The sequence below is a fragment of the Athene noctua genome, chromosome 22, assembly GCF_965140245.1.
Source record: "Athene noctua chromosome 22, bAthNoc1.hap1.1, whole genome shotgun sequence".
In the NCBI taxonomy this organism is placed as follows: Eukaryota; Metazoa; Chordata; class Aves; order Strigiformes; family Strigidae; genus Athene; species Athene noctua.
The window spans coordinates 4,121,763-4,134,509 of NC_134058.1; the positions used below are offsets into that span (position 1 = coordinate 4,121,763).

The 12,747-nt window shown below is 48.2% G+C and overlaps 1 protein-coding gene across 6 annotated transcripts in view; it reads right to left on the reverse strand.

Annotated features, from left to right (window-relative positions):
* SAMD11 (sterile alpha motif domain containing 11) overlaps positions 1-12,747 on the reverse strand; it is a 127,543-nt gene that overhangs the window by 38,831 nt on the left and 75,965 nt on the right. For all 6 annotated transcript variants that reach the window (XM_074924572.1, XM_074924573.1, XM_074924574.1 and 3 more), the window contains one exon: positions 543-635. In XM_074924572.1, coding sequence (XP_074780673.1) covers positions 543-635 — 93 coding nt within the window. The remainder of the gene's footprint in view (positions 1-542; positions 636-12,747) is intronic.

Consider the following 12,747-nt stretch of genomic DNA (forward strand, 5'->3'; position numbering starts at 1 on the left):
AAAGAACCGTAAGACAAATCAGGAGGTTAAAAAAAAATATATAATTTAAAAATCCCTAAAAAGAGAAACCTTCTGCAGATTCCATCTCTATAGGAACAGTGCCATAAATGCATAAGAAAGAACTAGGCAGCCCTATTCTCCCTGCTAGGCTTCTTTTTTTCCCTTTAAAGGAACAGATGCCAGCATGATAAGCCTGTGTGTATCTTTTATATTAAACATGTAATCAAGACATTCTGCCTGAAAAGTAGAAACACCCCTAAAATCCACCTCAAAAGCTGCAGCTTGCTTTTTTAATCATAAAGCAATTATTCTAATTAAGAGGCAATCCCTTTCTCACCCTGCAAGCTTCCCTCCGATTAGATAAAGAAAGCACAGTGCACTGGTAGCCTCCTTCATGCACCCTCCGAGCCGGATACTTACAGCTCCCACACCACAGCCTCTCGCAACCCTCCCTTCCCTCCCTCCTTAATTTCAATTAAGTTCCACTCTTAAGAAAGGAGAAGAAAGGGGAAGGGGATGGGGGAGGGAGAAGCAGCACTTACCCTTTGGGGACTCACTTCTGGCTTTCTTGCTTTCTAAAGGACACTCACTGCTGCTGTTGGGAGAACATACTCTTCTCTTGCCTAAAATTTCATCTAGAAGAGAGATGAGAAACCTGAGTATCAGATAAGGTTGTACTTTCCTCTTTGCAGAAGCAACCAGAGAGACTTTGGTATTTTGCTTCTCTCTCTCTCACACACACACAGAGACACACATACGCACACATATATTACAAGCAGAGGGGAAAAAAAATGAAAGTAAGAAAAACCATCATCTTGAGAGCCTTGATCTGCTTTCCTAATCACGCAGTCCAAAAGCACGTAATGACTATTCGCACACTGATCAATGCAACGTTTTAAAGCTATAAATTCTGAATCCAGTTGATTTCCTTACTGAGTTTCATCATTTGTTCTGTTGCCTTTTGTCCCCCTGGTGTTTCCACTCCTTTCATGCCCTGATGCAAAGCAACTGGGGGAGAGAAAGGGGAGGAAAAAAACAACACAAAAAAAAAGCACAACAGATCTCTGAATCTTCCTACCACAGTATCTCTCTCTCTCTCTCTCTCTTCTCTCTCTCAATCTCTCTCCCCCCCCCTTCTCCCCCCCTCCTCCTTCAAAACCTCAAGGTCCTTAGCAATCTTCCCCCTCTAGATTGTACGGAAACACTCAAGCCTTTTGCATTACTGCAGCCCTACAAACCAACACAAAATATCTAATATACAATTACAGCATCCCCGAACAGATTTAAAATCAATATCCTCCCATAATAATGCTGGGGAAACTGAAAGCATGATGTTGCATATGGGCAGGAAGGAAGAGACTGTTTGTCACTGCAAGCATCAAATTCTCATCTATCAAGGGCTTGTTAAAGATGCAGCATCTTAAAAGAAAAAAAAAAATAATCTCACAAACAAGCACCATATTTGAGTAGAGTGTATGTTGCATCTGCCTGTGAGCCCACACGCGTGCAAAGCTTCTGCAATTTGCCCAAAGTGTCTTGGTTAAGAAAGGTTACAAACCCCCTTGGTGCTATTTATAAGAACAACAAAATTATTTATGTTCCAGGGGGCATTTTAAGCCAAGCAACTGTCCCTCGTACCCAGAATCACTCCACATTACTTTGAATTCAGCTAAGCAAGCCCAGGTTCCTGCCTTGGCATTGTATTTATCAAGAGATCCAGAGCAGAGATCTGTGGCTGCCACAGGCTGAGCAGTGCCGGGAGCAGACAGCTAACGTGCCGAGGGCAGAGCCTGCCAGGCAATGCCTTTATCCAAAGAGCAATTCTGGAACTCTGCAAAGTTACAAGTGGCATTTCAAGGTTTTAAAGAGCACAAGCTGCCTCCGATCTTATCTTGCCATGACCCTGTCACCCAGGCTGTTAGCAAAACTGGCACTCTGAGACAACTGCAGAGGCTTGCTACCATCCATAACCAAAAGCAAAGTAAATACAACAAAGCAGTGGCAATTGGAAAGCAGATGGGAAAGGAGAGAGTCAGGCAGTGACAGCATTTTAAGTTTTCTCAGCACTTCACATCCCAGGTGTTGAGTCAGCCTTTCAATACAATTTGAATTTTATCAATCCTCCTGCCTCAGTTTACCCTTTAAATAACTTCTCCAAAGCCACAGACAGCATCGGTTTGCCAAGGCAGCACCAAAGCTAGGAAGTACCTGGCCACACAGCACAAATAGAGTCACAAGCTCCCTCCCCACGGAACGCTTCATTCTTCATGTTGATTTTCCTGGAAATGTTAGTCTGATGCTGCAAACCCTCAGCGCTGGAGGCCAAGATCATATATCCTCCTCAGAAGTGTTCTCATCCGGGATTTGTGGCTTTGAAACAACAAAAGTCCCGTTGCTCTGCTCGCCCCTCCCAGCCTGGACAGAAGGCAGCAAAACCCAACAGGGCTTGTGTACTTCAGGCAGAAGAGACTCCATGGGAGAAGTGGTGACAGAAGCACCAGTTACATGTGACAGCAGTTAGAATATGAGCAGTGAAGATTCCTTGATTTCACAACTCTGCCAAGGCACCTCATTACCCTCCTATCACTCCTTCTCTCTCGCTGTTCCACTCCCACCCCCGTGCGCCCATCTGCCAGCAGACATTCGCTCCGACTAGCACCATGCCCCGCTATTCCCACACACGTCAGCAGGACAGGTTGCAAGTCCCATCTCCCTCCCAACCGCCTGCACTTGTGCAGGGGGAAGACCAAGATCGCGCAGGAACTCTCTGAAGCAGAACCAACTCCACCAGCCCCTGCCCCACCAGCCTCCACAACACCCACCCCTCGGCACACGCGCCGGCAGCTGCGTGAACAGTCCATGGGGAAGGGGCCCCACTGCCTCGCAGTCCAGATCTGAACTTGGCCCTCCAGAGAGATCCCACATTAGTGTATTAATCTCTAGGAACGATCTGCAGCGTTTTCCTTCCAGCATCTCAGGTTCACGCTGTACCAAAGCACCAAATCCCACACACCGAGTTTGGATTTGGGTTGCCCCCCAGCAGTTTTTATGGCAGTCAGTTAGATCACAGAATGAAAATTTTCCTTTTTTTTTTTTTTTTTTTCCTTCTCCGTTTAAGGCAAAGTCCTGGGATGCGTCAGAGACTGCCTCTTTCCCCAGAAGTGTGGGGACTAAATCAACAAGATATACAGTAAGCAAGGAGAAGGGAATAATTAGCAGCAGCAGCCAGTATGGAGGCACAAAGATCTAACAATCCACCCCAAATTTCCTGAGTCAGTAGGAGAGCACAAGACGAAATAGCAATCTTCTGAATTCCAGCCCAGCATTCTAAGACGTCATATTCCCTCTTCGCTTTCTTAGCTGCAAAGCCGGGAAGAGGCAGGTCACGTTTTCATTAGTGACTTTGTAAACTCACAGATTCTAGGGTACAACCTAAACGGCAATGTGTTTGTTTTACAGCACCAATCCTTTCCTCTTTACAGCTTAAACCACGTGCACAGCTTCGGCACACCACTCACACCTGCTAAACACGTGCCCTTTTACAGGACCCTGTACTCTAAATCCATCCCTTTGTGCCCACAGGCCAGTCACGGAACCCCCTGCACTCACACACAAAGAACCAGGACAGTGGCTGAAGGCAATGGGATGGGAGCATCCACACACTCCGTCTCCCCCTGACTTTGCAGCAGCAAAACCAAATATGTTTTGCAAATGAGTTGGCAGCGTAGCTTCTAGATGTCTTACCACCCTCACAAAGACAGGTTGTGCATTTCGAGTACGTTGCTACTCGTTGACCAGAAAGCCAGAAGAGAGCTGTTTGCTCAGTCCATGCACCTGCAAAAGGCAACACTCCACCTTAGAGAGAGGATGGGGAGGGATGGGTGGGGGAGGCTTTTTTTGTGTGTTTCCCAAATCCCTGCTTTTGCCTCCTCTTTCCTGCCTTCTGCAAAGCATTTCAGTTGAAAGGAAGCCAAATCAGGGCAGGTTTTTAATACTAAAGCTGAAAATGAAAGACATTATCAGTAGAGCCGTAACGTTAGGAAGCTGGGCCAGGCAATAACACAGGTAAGGAGCTCTTGAGGAAGCTCCAAGCATACTGATCACTTACTGCCACCACTGCAACACTGCCCTGACCACACAAACCCCCCCGCAGGTCTCCAGACCCTGCATCACATTCGAGGCTCCTGTCAGGCTGACAAGACAGCACAGAACAGATCCAGGGAGGATTCTGGAAACAAAGTCAGATTTTTTTCCTCAAAGATCTAGAAATCAAAGTGGATTTTTTCCACACTTTTTCACGGGAAGAGGAAGTCCAGCAGCACTCACCTGCTGCACTTCTACAGTGAAGCACGAACAGAGACAGGCCAGGAAAGTAGGTCAGCTGGGGGAGGACAGCACTTCTGGCTCCACACACAAGTTATCACCCACTGGCTTTGCAACCACAGAGAAAAGGATGCAGGTGCAACACCATACAACCACCTTCTGTAGAAACCAGGGCAATGTGGGTTTAATCTAATCACAGCCCTCTGTGGGCTCGAGAGACACTGATTAGAGGCCATGGGTGGAAATGTCACCTGGAAGTAACAGTGCTTTGTAGTCCTGCGCCGCCTCTAATCCTCAGCCTCCCAGCACCCAGCAGAGCTGGATGACTTAACAGTCGTGTTCACCAACACATCCAAGAATCCCAAGCCTCATTATCAGATTTGAAGAGAGGACTTGGGAGCCTAAGTCAGCTGGGAAGATTAGAAAACTAGCTCTAGGTTTCCCCAAAGAGGGAGGAGCTTTGCCACCACTCTTTACAAGGGAATCTGCAGCAGAGCAGATGCACCAAGGACACACATTGCACCAATGGCAGGGCAAGAACTGAGCCCATGTCCCAGTACTGAGCACAGGGTTTCACCCGGAAAAGGGAAACAAACAAATATGAGGTCGTCACAACATTTTTGCCCTCCCAGTGTTGTTAAATGGGTGGACTATAGAGTCCTGACTGCAGCCGAGGGACTGTGCCAATTTTTTCTGCACTGTGTTATGCTACAGCACAACGGGAAGAGATCAGGACCTCTCTCATACTCTCTATCCATATCGTTGGGTTTGCTCCGAAAGCTTCTTGGACCCAGAAGTCCTGAGTAAACAGAGAACTGAGCCAGTGTACATGGGAAATCACCCAGGCTCAGATAGCCAACATCTAATGAGAAGAGAGTCCTTTTTTCACCTCCTTTCACATTATTTTTCACTTTATTTTAAGAGGAAAACATCCTCCCTTGCTCTTTAACTCCCCCATCAAACTTAAACCCTGGAGACGACAATTCCCACTGACCAGTTTGAAACGTCTTGGCAGCATCTCAGTTTATTCAGCTCTCCTCTTTCCTTTGGCACAAACAGGCTACCACCAGAGGAGCTGCTCTGCTCAAACAACTCTGGTGCTCCAGCCCTGCTGCTCAGTCTGTTCCTGTGCCGAATGTGACAGGTTTGCAGGGACCCTAGAGACTTACTCCCCAGCAATGGGCTTGTGCCTTTGTAAGAAGCTGCACCAGCTTGCCTAGTCCCAGCAGGCCCAGAGCTGCTCTCAACAAAGGCTGGCGGACGAGGGGCCACGCAGTCGGTTGCGCACAGCAGCGTGGAATCTGGCTGCACATCGGCCCCATCCCTTGCCAGCAGGAATCAATGGAACAAAGAGAGAGTGAAGCACAAGGTCATGGGAATAACGGGCCATAATTTAACTGAGGGCAACGAGAATGGGAAAAAAAAAAATATTGGGGAAGCTGGGGGAAGGGAAGCAGTGGGCTTCTGGGACTTGGGATACTAGAATAATACATGTGCATGCCAGCTCATGGGGCAGGGTGAGTTCTAGCAAGGAACGGGGAAATACTGCTGGGTCTCCGCAAAGGGGATGTCAAACCAGCTGCAGTATAAAGGCAGCATCCTCCTCCCAGCAGGTCAGCTTAATGGCAGGGGCAGGGACATGGCAGGCAGCAGGCTTCAAACCTTACCCATTACACTGGGTTATCTCGCTGTTCCTTTATGTCTCCACATCTATATCTATTTGTTGGTTGTCATTTAGATTTAGATTGCAGGCTCTCCAGGGGAGGAAGCATCCTTTTGCTAGCTGCTGTACCAGTCTAGACAGTACAAATAGTACAAACAGCAGAGCAAGCTGGGCACTCCTGGCTCAGGACTGTCCCTAGCCTAGGCCAAGGGATCTCCAAACATTCCCAAAGCACCGCACTTCAAGTTCCCTGTGACATGAGGCTCTTGGAAACAGGAAGAAAACCAGAAAACAAAGGGAAGGGAGGAATGGGACACACTCATGATCTCTTACTACAAAGCAAGGAGGATGCAATTTTGAGTAATCAACAGTTTTTCTCTTTCCCGCACACTTTGAGAGAACTTAACTTTGGCAGAGGAGAACTCCAAGAGGCAAGAGTTGTCAGTGACCATCGCTCACTGATCTCAACACATTACACAGAAAATTGCACCCCAAAGGTAGGCCTAGTGCCACTAACCCCTTCTTAAATGGGAGTTAACCACAGCGTATGTGAAAGCTGCAGGAGCACACAAGACAGTGTATATTCCCAGTGTATAACATATCAACCATCCTTTCCTAGGCACGAGAAGCAGCCTGCATCCCCTTTCTCAGCTCTAACCACTAGGCCATCTGCCTTTCCTCCTACCATGAAAACAGTATCCTGCTACTTCCCACCTCCTTGTGCTCGCTCAGTTTGCCTGGAGCTAAGCACCTAAAAGGACTGTCCAATATTTCAACTCCCAAGGAGTGAAACAGAGGGAGGTTGCAGGTCATGCTGGAGTCACCCCCCCGTCTGTCTGTAAGGAGGCTGTGTATTAGAGAAGGTGCACCAGCATCCCCTTGTCTCCCAGATTCTTATAAAATTCATTTTTACAGCATGCACCAAGCCATAGAAAGGTGGTAAATATTCATAGTATGAAAAACACTCATGGAGAGGATATACTGCACTTAAGAGAGAGATCTGAATTAATTTTATATGCTGCAGAGAGGCTTTTTAGCAATTGCAGACTTGTGAATCCCCACTTTCTTCCAGAAAAGACTTAAAGAATGAGGCTGGGAGGGTGGGCTGGAAGTCCAGGCCTTTTGGAGACTCACTTTCTAGCTCTAGCAAGGAGCATGCTCTAGTGAGTAAGACAAGAGAAGGGGGAAGCTTGTTAAATCAGAAGACTTAAGCACAATTCCACTAAGGATCAGGTTTTCCTTGAGGGACCACAAACCTCATGGGCAAAGGTCATTTGGCCTCAATTTATGTATCTGTGATAAAAAACTATGAAAACTGGCATCGTTCCTCTGACACAGACACCTCCCTCAGTCCTGGGGAACACCACGCAACACCCAATCATGCCAAAAGGTGGGTAAGGTGATGTGGCAGGGACAGCACTCACATTTCCCTACGGGCTCCTACGTGCTGAATCTTCTGCGTGTGGTCTGTGCCAGCAACCTGGTATTCCCTCCAACACCCAGGACAGCTGCTCCACCTCCTCTGGCCGCTCCTTCTACAAGCCTCCCAGCTTCTCTTTAGAAAAGTGAAGGCTAAAGATAGTGATTTCCAGCAGAGCTGCTGGTGGTGCTGTACCCTTAGCACCATTTAAATGTCCGATTGCACTCATTCAGCCCCAGAAAAAAACAGCGCTCCTCCAGTCCGTGACAGCTTTGACAGCCAGACTCCTTAATTCCTTTTTCTTATTCCCTTAATCTGTCATCTTTATCAGGCTGGGGAAGTGCCAGGCAGCATGCAGGAGCCCCGGCCCCGATCAATCTCCACATTACAGCTGACAGAATGGTGCTAATAACTTATTGATCTAATGTTTGCCAAGCCCCACTGGGGCTGAAAGGCTGCCATTGATTGGCTTGAGGGAAGGAGCCTCTCAGCTGAGAGCAGAGCGGAAAGCCTTCAAATTGTCTTCTTCCCGAGGAGCTTGGAGATGGAGGGAGGGTGGGGAAGGGAGAACAGGGAGGAGGACAAGGGAACTAAAGAGAAGAGGGGAAATGGCAAGGAAGAAGGGTGCGTGTGTGAGATGAGGATTAAGAATGGAAAAGGAAGGGTGGAAAAAGGGTTTGAGAACTGAAGAAATGCAAGGAGGAGGGAAAAGAACAGGAAAGGGGAGAAGAGCAAGGGGAAGAAAAGGAACTGGGAACAAAAAGATAGCGCAGAGCTGAAAAATTAATGAAAGAGGCAGTTGACCCTCTTCTTGCTCACAGCAAATCATTAATAAAAATCTTTCCAACCCCCAGCCCTCCATCTTAGGAGAGCTCCTCCCAGGCCTGTTCACGTCTGACATGAAGCATGCAGCACTGCTGACTCCCCTGACCAGGTATGAAACCATAAGCTTGCATCTGGAGAGAGGGCATCATCAGGAGAGATTCCGGTCTAATTTATGAGGCTGTTCCCCACAGTGATATACAGACAACTTAACCCTTGAGAATCCCCACACACCTCCTCGATTTGCACTGGCTAATAACTGTAGAAAGTCAACAGACAGGATTAGCAGAGAGAAAGGAGTTGAGGGTCTTTACTGTGCCCCTGTGGGGAAACGTGGGCTCACCTGTATATGCAGAGCCAGCAGGAGGAAAAAAACCAAACCAATGCGTGACCTTTCACAAATTACAGTAATGGTTATGGTTGCCTTTCCCATTTACCCCGGATCAGCCCAGGGCAGTTTTGCCAAAGGGTACATGTGTTGGAGCAGTGCTGTAAGGCAGGGACTGAGAGCTGGCAGGGCTTCAGGAAGAGGCAGAGGTGGTCACACACTGCTCTGGGGCTCTACACGCTCAGCACTCCCTGCAGTCAGCTCCGGTTTCCTGGTGGCCTTCCCTCAAGTCTATCAGTCCAAAAGTCTGGGTCAATAACATCTTCCTGCGTGTCCTCCACCACACCTCTCCCCCACTCACAGCTCTGCACCCCTCTCTCTTCAAGCAGGACTTCTCCCTCCCTTTCAGCAGAGCCCTCACGGAGCCGAGAGCCGGAGAGCACCCTGCTGATTGCTTGAAAGAAACACGGAGCAGAGCAGCAGCCCAGTGCCGCTACCTGGGCATCTAATCACAGCACAAGCTCTGCAGACACACAGCTATGGGGAGCTTGTGGGGGGCAGCGTTACCCCTGCTGTGCAGCATGAGCAGAAGGATTAAAATCCCCAGCATCCAAACCTGATGACGCAGAGATATACACACGTGCTGGAGCAGGAACAGTGTCAAAACCCCGGCTCTGAAGTACCAGCTTGACTCGTGGCAGGGTCAGGAGCAGCGACACGCTGCCTCCTCTCCCCACGCTTCCACCCAGCAGCAAGCAAGAGTGGACAAGTCAGGTGCCCCACTACAATCTGTACTGGATTTCCATATATAACATCAGTGAGATGTCACCGCAACAGTGATTTGTTTTCTGCTCTTTACTAGCTGCCTGTAAGGCACCTGGGAAAGGAGGTGGAAGCAGGGGGTGGGGAAGAGGTTATTTTTGGAAGCAGGATAATCTTGCTCTTCCTAGAGCTGCAAGAAAGGGAAGAAAGAGTCAGTATTTATTTTGGTTTCAAAGCCACAACATGGACTGGTCATGAGTTTGGTGGCTGACCCAATGGACAGAGTGACAGACTCATTGTGCTGGCTGTGGCCAGTCTGCCCTGCTCACCAGGCACGGAGGAGGCCAAGCTACTTCAGCTGCCGTGGTGAGCCCTGCCCAGCTGTGGCACTGCTTTTCTCAAAGTGAGGGAGATACACCTTGAAACACATCGCTGATCTTCCCAAAGGCGTTTGCAGAGCCATCCTACAACCCTCCTGCCAGCAGCAGGCTTCAAATCCCTACCAAGAGCAAGGTTTATTGAACACCAAGAACAGGGCACTAACCTGCCTCGGCTCCTTCTCCTCCTGCAGTGACAAAGCCAAGGAAAAAAACCTTAACACTCACACCAGCCAAATCCCATGCACTAACCTACGCTGCAAGTGCAGTTGCAGGGCACTGCAAAAGCTTCCACATTGGGCTTTCCCATTTTTCTTTCACCTCCCAAGACCTCCATTTGTATTACAAAAGGCTACTTCCCACTCCAGCAAAGCTTCAGAAGAAATAAAAAATAACTTAAACAGAGCACAAAAAAAGGACAGTCCTCCAGACCCAAGCCAGGAGGATGAATGGCACTGACAGAGCCTGGACCCTCATCTTGCCTAGATAAACAACTGTCTTTCATGGTAAAACGCATAAACAAAGGTGGCTGGGCTGACAATTCTTAGATGCCCATTTGGTGCTGATTTTCTGCTCAATTTAAGGCAGCTTTTTTTGTTGTTGTTTGGCTTTGTTAAATGAAAACATGTCTGCATCCTAGCTCATTATCACACGCTCAGAAAACAGCCGTTCACTGTGATTCTGTCTCTAACCATTAGCTAGAACATCCATGATCCCAATGCTTTTTCACCCCTGATATTAACTCCTCCTTAGCAGATGAAAGCTTCAGGTCTCAGTGCAAAGCCAAATGAAGTCCCTGGGAAGCCCTCCATGGCAGGCACAGAGAGTTCAGGGGTAGGCCCAAAGAAATGGAGACAACTAGTTTGATCAGCTACGGATCCACGTGTGTGAGCAACAAGCACTGCCTCGTCAATAAAAATTCCAAGCCCAATTCTTAAACGTGAATCTTTTTACAGTTCACTCCCAAGACTTCTTCTCCCTTGCTTAGTCAACAGAGCAGCAAGTGAAAAGATGAGACAGAGGTGTTAATACAGAACAAAAAACTGTGCAGGGAGAAAGCAGAGATCTCTCGTGGTGTTTTTGAGACATTGTAGATGAACACTATTTCTCCAGGACTGCAAAAGCACCAACTACACATGGCCTCCAACAGAGCAGGACTCCTCAAGGGACACAGATGTCATGTTCTCCCTATCACACGGGGTTTCCACAGGAATCCTTGCAGGTTAACTCTACTGGTCACTGAGGTCAAGGCTCTCAGGGTTTGGCAGCTCCATCACATTGACCAACAAGCCCTAGGAAAAGCCCAAACTTCCTGGAAGCTCTGCAACACAGGAAAGCTGCCCTTCTGCTGCTTCCCACAGCACAGCCAAAGAAGCCTCTAATCACTGGCAAAGGGGTCTTTAGTCCATGCACAGTCCCAAATATATATGCAGAACCATAGCAAATTGTTTCTTGTTTGGAGCAAGATATTATGTCATGTCTCCATTAAGTGCCCTCTCTCAGACAATATTCAGACATCAAGCCAACTCCCTCTAATCACGAGGGGCAGAAGGGAGGGAAGATCTACCCACCTGCCTCTAGCATCAGTGAGCCTGATTCTTCCACTTCTATCCATGCAAATAGTCCTACTGCAACTGGAAAGTCATGAAATCTGGCACTGCAGAACAGAGGGTATTTGAGGAGAGAAAGAGGAGAAATTAACAGGGGTTTTGCAGGAGAAAAATTATTTCGAGCCTTGGCGCCAGGACTCTGTTGCAAAACGCTGGTTCAAATCCTAAAGCAGGGTGCAAAGCGCACACACACACACGCGCGGGGAGGCACCTGTACCTTCTCTCCGAGCCACGGAGCCCCGCAAGGCCTCCTCCGTCCTCCCCCACCCACGCCTGCCCTGGCAGACTGCATCAGCCAAACTGGATCGAGGGGATTGGACTTGTTTACAGACACACCACTAGCTGCTTAAAGGGGCTCTAAATCCGTGTTTGATGTGCAAACCGTCAGCTTTGCTACTGTGCCTTTGTCAAGCAGCCCTGGCTCTGCTCATCCTTGTGTGTGTGTCTCTCTCTCAATTAAGATTAAAAGCGCCTTGTGCCATCATCCGCTCTCAAGGTAAGCCCCTCTGTAGTGCCAGTGCCGTACCCTGTCTGCTGCCTCGCCTTTATCTGATCCATTTGGAAACGACTTTTATATTCTCATTAGCCTCCTCGCCTGCCCTCCCCTCCCACACGCACGCTCCCCCTGAGGCATTTGAGCATACTTGCTGTACCTTTGCAGATGTTGTTAAGCCTCTTACTGAATCTCACCAACACAGGCTGCCTCTATATGTTCCTAAGGAAGTACAGACCCCATTATACGTACTTTTCCTTTCTTCCTCCATTTGGCATATTATATCCCCACCGTGACTGCGATTTAATTAGCACCAAGGAAGCATTCTCCAGCATTTTCCACCGCAGAACACCACCACAAGAGAAGGACGCAGCAGAAGAATAAAGTCCGCAGGGTCAAAGGCAGGGCGAGACCTTTCACATTTCACTGCCTGGGAGCTCTGGGCATCTTCAAAGCTTATTTTTCCAGGTAGGCTCTACATGTGTTCCCCACAGCTGCAGTCCTGCAGACTCTCAGCACTTGGGGGAAGTAGCTCACCTCACTTCTCTGCCAAAGGAGCATCTCTCTGCCCAAGAGCCAACCTTACCTCTCAGCAGCTGGATTAGCTACCCCCAGGTTTAATAAATAAATAATAAATAAATAAAAGTCCAACACTGACCAGAGAAGAAGGAGGAGATTAAACCTAGCAGCTGGATATAAGCCCAGTGTAGACATAACTTAAGGCTTCAAAAGAGGAGCTAGATATCATCTCAATCAATGAAGAGCAACAGAGATGGCAGAGAGGCAAGTGCCTTTCCTTTACACTACATTCTCTGATCCTCCACAACAATTTACTGCTCTTTCACTCTGCGTTGGAAACAACAAACACCTGCACACTTGAAATTTGCACAACCATTTGGTGAACAGACATTTATCCAGGGACTATAGAAACCAGCGCGCTCTATTTTGC